Source organism: Caretta caretta, chromosome 13, assembly GCF_965140235.1.
Source record: "Caretta caretta isolate rCarCar2 chromosome 13, rCarCar1.hap1, whole genome shotgun sequence".
Classification (NCBI taxonomy): domain Eukaryota; kingdom Metazoa; phylum Chordata; order Testudines; family Cheloniidae; genus Caretta; species Caretta caretta.
In genome coordinates this window covers 29,970,929-29,983,907 of record NC_134218.1, presented here as the reverse complement: position 1 = coordinate 29,983,907, position 12,979 = coordinate 29,970,929, and the positions used below count along the sequence as shown (strand labels likewise).

The 12,979-nt window shown below is 51.9% G+C and overlaps 1 protein-coding gene across 5 annotated transcripts in view; it reads left to right on the top strand.

Annotated features, from left to right (window-relative positions):
- The window catches only part of ACSS2 (acyl-CoA synthetase short chain family member 2), a 101,117-nt gene extending 89,421 nt beyond the window's left edge, over positions 1 to 11,696 (top strand). For 4 of the 5 annotated variants that reach the window (XM_048819964.2, XM_048819963.2, XM_048819962.2 and 1 more), the window contains 7 exons: positions 482 to 538; positions 1,023 to 1,103; positions 2,558 to 2,666; positions 2,908 to 2,976; positions 7,765 to 7,941; positions 9,342 to 9,416; positions 9,738 to 11,696. In XM_048819964.2, coding sequence (XP_048675921.1) covers positions 482 to 538; positions 1,023 to 1,103; positions 2,558 to 2,666; positions 2,908 to 2,976; positions 7,765 to 7,941; positions 9,342 to 9,416; positions 9,738 to 9,865 — 696 coding nt within the window. In that variant the 3' untranslated portion in view covers positions 9,866 to 11,696. Of the gene's footprint in view, positions 1 to 481; positions 539 to 1,022; positions 1,104 to 2,557; positions 2,667 to 2,907; positions 2,977 to 5,583; positions 5,687 to 7,764; positions 7,942 to 9,341; positions 9,417 to 9,737 lie in introns of those variants that run through there. The other variant, XR_012664737.1, reaches the window with a different exon arrangement.
- The last annotated feature ends 1,283 nt before the right edge of the window (positions 11,697 to 12,979 follow it).

The window sequence follows — 12,979 nt, the reverse complement described above, 5'->3', positions numbered from 1 at the left end:
CCAGCATCTGAGCACATTCCAGGGCAGGGCAGTGCATAGGTGCCAACTTCTCATGGCGCCGGTGGGTGCTCGCCTACCCCGACTCCACCCATGCCCCGCCCCCATTCCAACCCCTCCCCAAAGTCCCCGCCCCAACTCTGCCCCTATGGGACCCCTTCCCCAAATCCCTGCCCCAGCCCCGCCTCTTCCCTGCCTCCTCCCCTGAATGCACCGCATTCCTGCTCCTCCCCCTCCCTGCCACAGCTTGTTACGCTGGGAGCTAGGGGGAGAAGCGGGGAAGGTGCGCTCGGGGAGGAGGTGGAAGCAAGCTGGGGTGGGGGGGCATAGTGGGGAGCTGCTGGTGGGTGCAGAGCACCCACCAATTTTTTCTTGTGGGTGCTCCAGCCCCAGAGCATCCATGGAGTCAGTGCCTATGAGGCAGTGTCCGAGTGTGAGGGGCCAGGCAGTGTGAATGGCTGATCTCCGTTGCTTCCTCCCGCAGGGTGGCCATGTGCTGACGCCGCTCCCCGCTGCCACGCCCATGAAGCCAGGCTCCGCAGTGAGTAGAAACCATTTGAGTGCCCTGTGGCTGGCGTGTTCCATTCTGTGCAATCCTGCTGCTGCGATTTTTCCAGGGCAGTGACTATGGGGTGGGGCCTGGGCTCAGTGACACCTGTAAAGCCCCATTTGCACCGACAGGGTCCTCCGTTTGCGTAACTACCTGGTTTGCTACGTTGCCCAGCACAGGCGTGATACTGAACTCCCTAGATAATCGGTGCAGGGAACGCTCCCTCCCCAAAGCTTGGGCAGCATGAGCACTGTCTGGAAGGGGTTGTGCCAGGCCTGAGCGGGGATGAATTCCCTGGGGATGTCTGGCCATAATGGAGCCTAGCGAGAGACGTACCGCTCCGTCAGCATGGTTACTGGCAGACACTTGGACTGAATCCCTCCCGAAAGCCAGGCTCACTCTGCCCTTCCTTTGTCTGTTTGAAGGGATTTTAATAGTATGTTCAACTTTCTCTTTCCACAAACATCCCCTGAAGACGTTTCCATTTTTTGGTGTCGTCCCTGCTATCCTGGATGAATCCGGGGAGGAGCTGGAGGGAGAAGCAGAAGGCTACCTGGTAAAGAACAGCTGATCCTGTGCTCGGACCAAGCCCTGTCACAGTTACACCAGGGCTGCGGGAAAGCTGAGGCTCACCAAGTGACTGGCTGGTTCCCACTGGGGAGCAGGAGTCACATGCGTGTTGGTTCCAAGCCAGAGGCCTGAACTGGTGTGAGGTTATCCCCTCACAAGCATGTCTAGTTACACCTTTCACATCTATGCTGCAAGATGCTCTTGTGCCGTTAGAAGTGACGTTGGACTCTAACTGCCAGTGTAGGAGCCCTGTAGATTGTTATCAGAGCTGTTGTATAATTGAAGCAAAAATGGGGGGAGGGAGTTAAAGACTATTTAGTGAGATCCTCCCCTCTTTAGGAAGTTTGTGGTAGAATGCGCCATCAGGAGCAAGGGGACATGGGGCTTTCCCAGCCGTCCGCTCTCTGCAGCATGAGCTGATGCTTGGGGTGAAGTCAGTGATTGCAACTGTTTGGGCATCTGGGATGTTGATAGGGCAGTGTCCTACCTCTCTAACATTGGCTGCCCCATGGGAGATCTTATGTCTGTCATAATGGGGGAGCAGCTCTTCCCTGTATGATTAAATCTTTTACTGAGGGTCATGGTGGATTCTCCATCACTGACCATTTTAGCTCAAGGTAGGATGTTTTTCTAACCGATTTGGCTTGGGAATTATTGGGGGGAGTTCTCTGGCCCGTGTTCTAGAACAGGGGTTCTCAACGTTTCTCTTTCTGAGCCCCCCCCCAACATGCCGCGGCCCACGTGTGCCACAACAACTGGTTTTCTGCATATAAAAGCCAGGGGTAGCAAGTAGGGCAATTGCATGAGGCCTCACGCCACAGGGGACCCTGTGACGCTAAATTGCTCAGGCTTTGGCTTGAGCTCTATGCGGCGGGGCTTTGGCTTTCTACCCTGGGCTGCAGCAAGTCTAATGCCAGCCCTGCTTGGTGGACCCCCTGAAACCTGCTTGCAGCCCCCAAAGGGGCCCTGGGCCCATGGTTGAGAATCACTGGTCTAGAGGTTGGACGAGACGATCACAACGGTCCCTTCTGGCCTTGGAATCTACGATTTCGCTGCAAGGGGCAAAACACTCTTCATTTCCTGTAATTAACGGCTATAAAATGGTGGGGATGTGAAGGTAAAAGCGTCATATTGCCCTTTGTGTGCTGGGCACTGAGAGACTTTGGTTAATACGCTGTAGCGTCCTGCTCTCGGCAGCTGTGATCGGAGATGGGATACAGGGTAGTATGGGGCTGAGCTAGTGAATAGGCCCAGGAGCAATGCAGGAGACAGACATGGCTATCTGCTCGCTAGACTCCTCTGTCTTTCTCTGGCTGTGTAAGTAAAAGCCCATTAGAGACCGTGACCTACAACTTAGGACAAGAACTCATGCTGCTGTAAGGCTGTGTACCCCAGGGACTCCCTGGCTCTAATGCCACATCTCTATATCCTCTCCCGCAGGTATTTAAGCAGCCCTGGCCTGGAATAATGCGCACAGTGTACAGGAACCACCAGCGATTTGAGACCACCTACTTCAAGAAGTTCCCAGGGTACTACGTGACAGGAGATGGTAAGACTTCAAGCAGCAGCCTTGTCCCAGGGAGTGGCAGCTTGTGTGGCCTCCTCAGTGTCTCTGCTTTCTGAGCGGGAGGGTTGGTGGGCCGTTCCGCTCGCTGGGGATTAGCAGCACATGGCATGGGAGAGCCCCTGGGTCCAGGATCTCGCTGCATTCCATTCTATTCCCAGACTCCTTTGTCAGATGCATTGAGTTCTGGCGCTGTGTTCTCATACTGGTGACTGGTTCTTTGTAGGTTGCAAGAGAGATAAGGATGGCTATTACTGGATCACGGGGCGCATCGATGATATGCTCAACGTCTCTGGTGAGAACAAACCCTTTGGCTGTGGTGGAGAGAGAGGAGGCACGGGTTTTAAAAGTGCAGGTTAAAAATTCCAGCCAATGTTTGCAAAGCAGCAGGAGAGGGAATCCCCCCCTCACTCCCAGCCACGGGCAGCAAGTTCTGCTTTGCCCAGCATGAGGCACTCCCCACACCAGCGGCTGTTTGCACAGCCTCTGGCCGCAGCTGGATAGTCTCAGCTGAAGCTACTGGGAAGGGGAGCACACAACCAGGAAACTGTCTGTAGCCAGCCATGCGTGGGGCTTACTCGAGTACTAGCTGTTGCAGCCTGGCCTATTGTCCTTCTGTGCTGTCACCAGCCTGTGAGTGGAGCCACTTCCTGGGCCCCATGTTTGCAAACCAGCTGAGTCTATGTAGAGACTAGTCACAGTTTCGAGCTCTTGGACCCTATGGTGCACTCTTGTCTGAGGACCTGGGACACCTTCACCCAACCACCCAGATCCGGAATCTGGTGGATGAAACATCCCGAGCTCCCCTGTTGCTTACACGTGCTCCCCTAGAGTTCTGTCTGAGCTGGGAGCCTGCTGGGCTTCTAGTTTAACTCTTTCGGGGACAATGAGGCATAAAAGCAAGGAACCCAGGCTTAGCAAAGGAATTTCTTACCCACAGTGATGTTACTCTTAATAGCTCGAGAGCCAAAAATAACAAAAGTCCTGAAACGCCCCCTCCCCAGTCTGATCTCGCACTCGAGGTAAGGTTTGTCAGAGTTTCCAGCTGTCCTGTCCTGTCCGCCCTCTCTCTCCTACCAGGCCTTCACACATGTGGCAGTGGTTGGCTTCCCGCTCAGAGCAGCGCCTCTGTTCTTAGAGTTCCTGTCCCTTTTGCAGGTGTTCCACTGGGACGCTCCAGCTCCCTCCCCCAGACATACTTGCCCCACCCTGCAGGTACCTGTGCAGAAGATCCATTGCTCCACGGGGAGGGGCTGTTAACTGAGACAGTTGGAGTCAGTGGCCCTCAATTGCCATCTTCTCAGTGATATTTCTTCCAGGAGTGTAAAGGTTTGGACTCACCCCTGCAGCACCTCCTTCTGGTCATTGGGAATTAGCCCTTTTCCAGCCTGGAGCGCCCTCTGCAGGCCGGTGATCCGCACAACTCTGGCCCCCGTGACCCTCACAGACCCCGGTGCCCCTTTCTCTGGGGTTCTGCCCCCTGGCTGTACCCCCACACTCTGCCTCTGGGTCTCCCCTTCCTGGGGAACCCCCAACCCACTATCCCCACCTTGCCTCAGTCTGGGCTACTGCCAGTCATCACCAAGCCTCCACTCCCTGGGGCAGACTGCCGTGTAAAGGCCACTCATCATAAGCAAGGGGGTTCGGACCTGCTGCCTTCCTCTGCCTCCCAATACCTCTATGGGCTTTGGACCAGGCCCTACAGCCTGGAGCACCCCCTGCTCAGCCTGCTCCTTCCCCAGCACTGCACCACTCTCAGTACCTGTCGGGCAGGCAGCCCGGCCCTGCTCTCTCCCAGCCTGGAGACAGACTCCTTGGGCTACTGGCTCACAGCCTTTTAATACAGGCCAGCTGGGGCCTGATTGAGGCATGGCCCAGCTGCGGCTGTTTCCCCAATCAGCCATCCCCAGCCACAGCCCTCTCCAGGGCTCCTTTTAACCCCTTCTATTTTAGGAGCGGGGTAGTCACCCTGCTACGGGGAGGCATCATATGCCTTTCCCAAGCAGGGTGCTGGCTGCAATACAGGACAATAATAAGCAGGGTCAGACGTGTGTTCAGCCCATGATACAAACCAGAGTCGTAACTTGAGAGACATCCCACTGTCATGCCTGCCGGGTGTCTGGAAGCATCACTTACAGGAGCACTTCCACTGAACCCAGAGGGACTGGCTTTGTGGCAGGGCCTTGCCCACCTGCCTGCCTTTGGAGGAGTGTGAGTACTGCACTAGCAGGGAATGCTCTAGGATCTCGGTGAGGTGAATTACCATGGTTACCTCTCCCTGTTAGTGGATTAAAGGCACCATGTAAATAACATTGTTAATCTGCCTTGTAGACATTTGGGGAAGGGGGAAGCTCCTGGTGAAATTAGCCCCTGTTCCCAGAGCCAGGGCAGGCTGTCCCCAGCTGTTCTCTGGTGCTTTATCTTGTCTCCAGGTATGGAGCCTCCATACCACCAGGGAGACGATTCTGCGGGGCTGGAGATCATGCAGTCTGGAAGCTTTGTCTGAGGTTCAGTCAATGTCTCTAATTCCTTCCATCCCATTGCTCCTCGTTCAGTGTATCAGGCTGAATAACCCCTCCCTTGCTGACATGCTGAGCCCTCGGATCCTGGTTGTTGGTTATCATCTCTCTCTCTCTTACACACTCCTCTATCATTTGGTTGAGCTAGAGATATTCTTCTAAACCTTTCTGAAACGCAATTCCCCCCACCCTAGCTCCCTCAGTTTTTTCCCTCATCTCTTGTAAGGCAGTTCCCGGTGCTGGTTATTGTACTCCGGATAAGGTCTGAGCAGACCAAGGTGGGTTACTGCTCCATGATACAGTGGGTTGTTACATAGAATCATAGAGTCCATGGCCAGAAGGGCCTATTGTGATCATCCAGTCTGGTCTCCTTTATAACACAGGCCAGAGACCTGCCCCACAATAATGCCTACAGCAGAGATTTTAGAAAAACAGCCCATCTTGATTTGGTAATTGCCGGTGATGGAGAGTCCACCAGGGCCCTTGGTAAGTTGTTCCATTGGTTAATTCCCCTCCCTGTTAAACACTGACGCCTGAATGTGTCTAGCTTCAGCTCACAGTCATTGGATCCTGTTAGACCTTCCTCTGCTAGACTGAAGAGCCAGTTATTAACTATTGGTTCCCCATGTAAGTACTTGTAGACTGTGATCAATTTACCCTTTAACCTTCTCTTTGTTAAGCTAAATCGATTGAGTTCTTTCAGTCTATCACTGTAAAGCAGGTTTTCTAACCCTTAACTCGTTCTCATGGCTCCTCTCTGAACCATCTCCCATTTATCGTCATCTTTCTTGAATGGTGGGCATCGGAACTGGACACAGGATTCCAGCAGCAGTTTGCACGGTGCCAAATACAGGAGGCAAAATAACCTCTCTACAGCTACTCGTGTTTCCCCTGTTTGTGTATCCCAGAATTGCATTAGCCCTTTTGGCCACAGCATCACACTGGAAGCTCATGTTCACCTGATTATCCACCACAACCCCCAAATCTTTTTCAGAGTCATTGCTTCCCAAGATAAATCCCCCATCCTGTAAGTGTGGCCTACATTTTTTGTACTTAGATGTATGCATTTACATGTCGCCGTATTTAAACTCACATTGTTTGCATGCACACAGTTTACCAAGCAATCCAGATCACTCTGAATCAGTAACCTGTCCGCTTCATTATTAACCCCTCCTCCAGTTTTTGTGTCATCTGTGAACTTTTTCAGTGACGATTTTCTGTTTTCTTCCAGGTCATTGATAGAAATGTTAAATAGTGCAGAATAGTTAGAATGTTAAATAGTGTAGAGAACAAATCTCAGCAGGACCCCACTAGAAACCCACCCCTTCAGTCATGATTACCTGCTTACAATGACATTGTCAGACCTATCGGTTAGCCAGCTTTTAATCCATTTAATGTGTGCCAGGTTTATTTTGTATCTTTATAGTTTTTCAATCAAAATGTCGTGTGGTACCAAGTCAGATGCCTTACAGATGTCTAAGTCTGTTACATCAACACTATTACTTTTACCACACAACTTGTAATCTCATTTTAACAAAAGATGTCAGGTAACTTTGTTAGGCTCTGTCGGTTAGCTTCTGTGTATGCACCCCACCATCACCTCAGCCATTTTGCTGCCCTGTCGCACTGCAAGGTGCTTCCAATTCGCTGTGCGCTATGGATCCGAGCCCGTTTTTGGCAGTAGTGCTGTCTGCAGCTGGCTTTCCATGCAGCATCCTGCCCGCACTTCTCATCTCACCAGGTCCCTGGTTCTTTTTCTGCTTTTGCTTTAATGTAATCTGGGAGTGTCATTAACATGCTGTGCACCCCTGAATTCAGTACTGCCCACTAGGTGCCTCCCCCAGCTTGCTGCTGGTTATTACTCTTTGTTTAGGGCCCTTCAGAATTGCTCCTCTCCAAAGTAGCTTGACTGAAGTTTGTTAGTAAGATTTCAGTGGAGTGCATCGAATGCTCTATTAAAGTGACCATTGACTTTTGGACTCTGCTTCCTGCTCCCTGGCTGCCTCCTGTAACTGACAGAGGTGGCCTGTTGGTTACCTGCTCCGTATGCCTTTGGCTGGGGTATGGTAGGAATGCAGATTCTCCTGTACCATGGGCGTTAGTGTGACACAGCGACAGTTCTGTGACAGCCTATTGCTAATGGGTAGCAGTGCTCAGTGTGTGATTCAATTCCAGTGGGATAGCTAGGTGTTATCAGCACCCAGTGGTTGGTGGCAGCTCGCCCAGCCATGGAAGGGCCTGCTCAGAGACACGTGTTCTGGACAGAATGTAGCTTCCTGGGCTTCTCCCTTTGTTCACGCAAAGCTCCTGCCGATTGTCATGTATCCGGGGGTGGGCACATGGCACAAGGAAGGGAATGTTGCTGTCTCACCAGAGTGAGGTGAGGGCTGCCCTAAGGCTCTGAGCAGAATCTCCCAAGAGTCCGTTGTACTGCATGCAGACAGACCACCCAACCGGAGCTTAGGGGCCCTGTTTGCTCTCAGGGCCCTTCTGCAGCGAGCCCTCCTGGAGCAAGGGAGCCAGCCGCTGCTGGACTCAGCCAAGCGCTGCCTCTTTCTTTCCAGGCCACCTGCTGAGCACCGCGGAGGTGGAGTCTGCCCTGGTTGAGCACTCCTCCGTTTCTGAGGCTGCAGTGGTGAGTCACCCCCACCCAGTGAAAGGCGAGTGCCTCTACTGCTTTGTGACCTTGAGGGACGGCCACAAATTCACCCCGGCCCTGACGGATGAGCTGAGAAAACAAGGTAACGGCGGCCGAGCTGTCGGTGTCTTTGGTGCAGGGTGTGTTGTGGCAGGTGCCCCCTGCCGCCAGAGAACAGGGGAGGGCTCTGCTGGACCCGGCGAAGGCTCTGCAGGGGCTGACGTGCCCGCTGGGGTGTGAAGCAGCGTGGCCTCTCCAAAGGAAGGTGCCTCTCGCCTAGAGAACACCAGTGCCCTGCCAGGGCTATGGCCGGCTCCCATCCGAGCCCCTTGTGCCCCTGCAGCCTGGGGAACAAAGCAACAGCTGGGAGAGGCTAAAATTAGATCTCCCAACGTTGTGGCTCCTCACGTGACGCCTCCTGTGAGCTGGCAGGGGCGTGAGGCTCCTGCTCTCCAGGGCAGCCTCTGCCTCTCCAGCCCCGGGCATGGGGGCCGTTGTGCTGGCACGTGCCCAGACTCCTCGTTCCCCAGCTCCGCTCGCTGTGTGTGTGTTGGAGGCAGGATGGGTGCTGCTGGGAGGGAGTGGGGCTGCAGGCATGGTGCCTGCAGCTGTGATCTATGCTGGTGCATGGACCGTATGGGCTGCTGTGCTTGCTGCTGCCTTTTAACTGAAACCAAAAGGTTTTGGTCAATGTCTGTGGACTTGGTTTTCCTAGAAGGGGAGGGAATGTCAGTCCAGGTCTCACGTCCTCCTCAAGGTGTCCCTTCCAAAGTCCATCCGTGCTGCTAGCAGATGGGCATGAAGACAGTGATAGTGACAGTGATGGGCGTGCAGAGGCCCCATGGGAGCCTCTTTGCATTCCTCTCCTGGCTCGTCATTTGCTGCTGTAAACCCGCATACATGGCACCAAGCGGGATGGAAGAGCTGGTGTAAGCTGGTGGGGAATCCAGTGCGCCATCCCAGAGCCGTTAAAATGGGTGTGGTGTGATGGGTGTGGGAGTCCAGCTAAACTGACACACACTCCATTGACATCCGAGATGACAGTGGTCCATGAACAAGGCACTAAACAAAATGCATCCAGGTTGCTTGTTGCTCCAGGGGATCCGTGAGGGGGGTCAGTCATTGCTATGTGGAAATGGGCCCAAACCCGGGGGAAAGTCGTCTTCATTTCAAGTCCTTAAGTGCACCCTAGAAGCAATGGAGAGAGACTAGAAATGATCAAACATCTCTCCTGCAGCTGGAGAATGAGTTTTGTGGAGAGCCGCATGCACTCTCCTCCCCTCCAGTCCTGGGTCTCCAGGTGCCGAATCCTGAGTGGTGCCATTGTGCTGCCTGGCCCCATTCTGCAAACACCCGTACCTTTGCCAACAGCGGAGATACTGGCGTCATTGCAGTGCAGCTCTGGTGGGCTTGGTTGTCCCACTTGCTGCTCACTTGGGTATCAGCTCTTGCTGAAAGCGCTCTGGGAAATCTTAATAATTATACTGAAAATCTGTTTTGTAGTCAGAGAAAAAATTGGACCGATAGCAACCCCTGATTACATCCAGCATGCACCTGGTCTGCCCAAGACCCGCTCAGGTAAGGAGTCCAGGTTCACTCTTGTCAGATACACCATTTGGGAACAAGCAGCACAGCTCCTGGTGTCTGCAAGCTGGGCAGCCCCGGAGGAAGGGAGTCACTGGAGGGCTCCCAGGGGGATCAGCAGTCCAGGATAATTACGATAGGTTTTGGTGGGGTCCAGTTGTCCTGAGAATGGTCTTGGATTGCCCAGGTCTCTGCATGGCTAGACTTGAAGAAATCTGTGTCCCAATTCAGGGGGAGCTTCCTGAAAACCAACTCTGAGTCTTGGTTTGGCTCTCTGGACATACAGTTGAATCACCACAGCTCTTTGTTCGACAGGTAAAATTATGAGGCGCGTGTTAAGGAAGATTGCAAAGAACGACCGAGAGCTGGGAGATACCTCAACGGTGGCAGATCCAGCTGTTATAAACCACCTGTTCAGCAACAGGTGTGCCACTGTGCTGTAGCAGACTAGCATGCCGTCCTTCAGACTAGAGACGCCGAAGCACCGAGTCCTAGTAGAGCAGGGGCCGTCCAGAGAAGTATTGTATTCACTGGGGAGAGAAGCCATTACCTGTCAAGTTGAATGTGAAACGCCATCAATGAGGAGAAGATGGGCTCTCGAGCTAGTCCTCTCGCTGTGTTGTATCTAGCTGTCTGTGCCTCTGGAGAGAATGTACATGATGTTGTCGATTGATACTGCGTATCTGAAATTCCAGCCTCCGTCACTCATTGCAGAATGACTTACATCGTTTTCTTTTCCCTCATTTTATTTGTGTTTTTTAAATTGACTTTGTGTGGCCTGGCATCCTGCCCAGAGAGGGGATTGATAGTTTGATGGCAAATGGTGTTTTGCTCCCAAACAGTAGTTATGTGCCTTGGGCTCCAACAGAGTCCCTGCAACAATCTCTCTAAGTTAATTCAGAACGATTGGAATTGCTCTCAATAAACGAGAGCGTAGTGGGATTCGTCTGCCACTATCCACATTGCAAATAAGCTGCTTCTTCTGTATCCGTCTGTTGGAGGCTGAGGGGAGTTTTAGAAAAAGGATCTGCAACTCTGTAGCTGTGCAAGCTATTTTTAATTTTCTTTCCACCAAATCTGTTTAGTCTGAGCTGTGTGTTAGCTGAGATCTCCGGGGCTGAGAAGGGAGTTGTGTGTGGCTGGGGGCTTTGGGGATTAGTGACGTTTTATATAACTTTTTTGGTACCAATATTTTGTTATGTTAACTGCTTGGCACCAGGAGTTGGATCGTCCCAGCACTGGGTACTCCATGAGCAGTGGATATACTAGGGAACCACAGTCAGGAAAGGGTGAGTTCAGTGCCGGGACGTGCCATACTGGCCATGCTCCATAGTGTACTATTGCTATCCAATTGCTGGTGCCAGCAGATCACGCTGGTGCCAGTTAATGGCAGCAGGGATAGCTCATCCAGTTGCCTTTTGTGGGGGGAGTGGGTGCTACACATATCAAAGGAAAAGTGATTGAGAACTATGCAGAGGTGTCTTCCCCGTTGCCAGGCAAACAGGACCCGTATCCAGAGGTGCCCTGTCTCACAGTACGTAGAAAGGGGCAGGCAGGGCCTTACTATTCCAACAAGGTGCTTCCTCATCCAAAAAATGGAGTGAAAGGTGTTTAAAACAAGTCTACGCTTTAAATCGGACATGCTGCCTCATGGTGGGAAAACCCTTGCACGGACTCAGGACCGACAGCCTGAACATACCTGACAATGAAGGCTACGGATGGTGACAGGGTTTCTGCTACAGGTCAGTTTCCAAGCTGCTTAACTCCAGCCTTGCCTTGGGTCTGCTCTGGGGAGACACTGCCTTTGTGATGTGTTTGTGTTAGAAATGGCTTCCAGGCTCATTTGATAATTTACACATTAACATACGGAGAAAGTAGGTTTCCAAATTTGCAACCCTGGCTGTTTTGTGGCTACCCAAAATGCTGGCGTTGTCCATACAACTATTTGGCACTTGAATTGGCCAAAACAAACTCAAAGCTCTGTTCCAAAAGCCAAGTCCTAATGGATAACATTAGGGTCACCCTGATTTGTCTCATTGCTAAATGTCGCTCACTTCTGCTGTTCTTATGCTACATGTACGTCTCCGTGATCTGTAACCTCCATGTGTACGTCTGACCTGTGTACTCAGCAGCAATGGGTCTGTGCCATTGGCCTACTAGCTTCAAAACCATATTGTCCTCTTTTATCTTGGTCTGTGTAATTTCGGTTGGAAAAACAGCTAGACTCCTATTCTAGTTGGAATAAAAATCAAAGAAATAAAAATGAAAAACATACTCTGGAGCGCTCACTATTTGTGGGTGACGGTCTGGGGATGGTTGGTAAATGGAGATCTTAGTTGCAGTGCCCTCTTGGACTTGGGTTGGCACTTACCGCTTCAGATCTGCACCATCACTCACCTGATGCAGAAGGCACCTGGCATTTGGGGGCAGGAGTTTAAATTCTGCTGTCACACTGAGACCTGCGCCTGGTAAATCTGAGTGTGCAGTAGATTCAGATCCATGTCCTCCTGTTTCTGTGTGATCAGTATATACTGGCAAGAGGTTTGCAGGCAAGCAGTGACTGGACTTCTTGTCATTGTCCATAAACCATGTTTAGCTGAAAGTGCAAGTGATGGAGATCAAAGCCCAACATGGGGCCTTGTTGCAGCACATGAGATCACTGATGGGAGAGCTACAGATTTCACATACACGGGGCAGGGGCGGGGAGCCCTTCAGCTCCCTGCATGGCAGCCTGGAAATCTTTGTCCTCCATTCACGTCTCACTGGATTTCACAGCCCTTCAGCCCTCCACTCGCTCTGGAGATGCTGTTTTGCTCAGGATTGCAGTGAATCGCCAAGCACTTAACTAGGGGTCTCCTACAAGAATGGCTTCTCCTTGCGGGATGTGCTCCTCTTGCAGAGGGCTGCCTGTTGGGGCAGTGTGAGCATCAACCCAGCTGTCCTGAGAAGTTATGACAGGTCCCACAGCCAGACAATCATGACGCTCTCATATGAACTCACACAGGGAAATGGTTAAAAACAAAACCACCCTGTCACCTGTGGGTGAACAATTCTCCCAGAGCAATCACTCTGGGTCTGACCTCTCAGCCTTCATCCTTAAAGGAAACCTGCACCACGCGTTCAAAAGATGAGCCTGGGAGCTTAAATGCACAACTCTGGTAGACACTAAAAATCATGGACTGAACAGACACTGGATTTATGGTTCATTACAACAAACTGTAACTCAGTAACAACTGCCCCCTGGCCCCCCTTGCAGCTGCCTCCACTGCCCCCGTGAGTGGAAGGATGTTAACAGGCCAGTTCACCTTGCATGGTCCCTTGAAATGTGTGTTAACTCCTTATGCTAAACAATCTGTTCCACCTTGTATTTAGCTGTGACACTGAGTATGTTTCCCAGACCTTCAGAAGTGCTCTGTGGAGCTTGAAAGTTTGTCTCTCTCACCAATAGAAGTTGGTCCAATAAAAAATATTAATTAATTAACCTCGACCTAATCACATGCTCTCCCCTAGTATTGGACCCAGTGCAACATCTTATACCTTTATAGGGTCATACACCA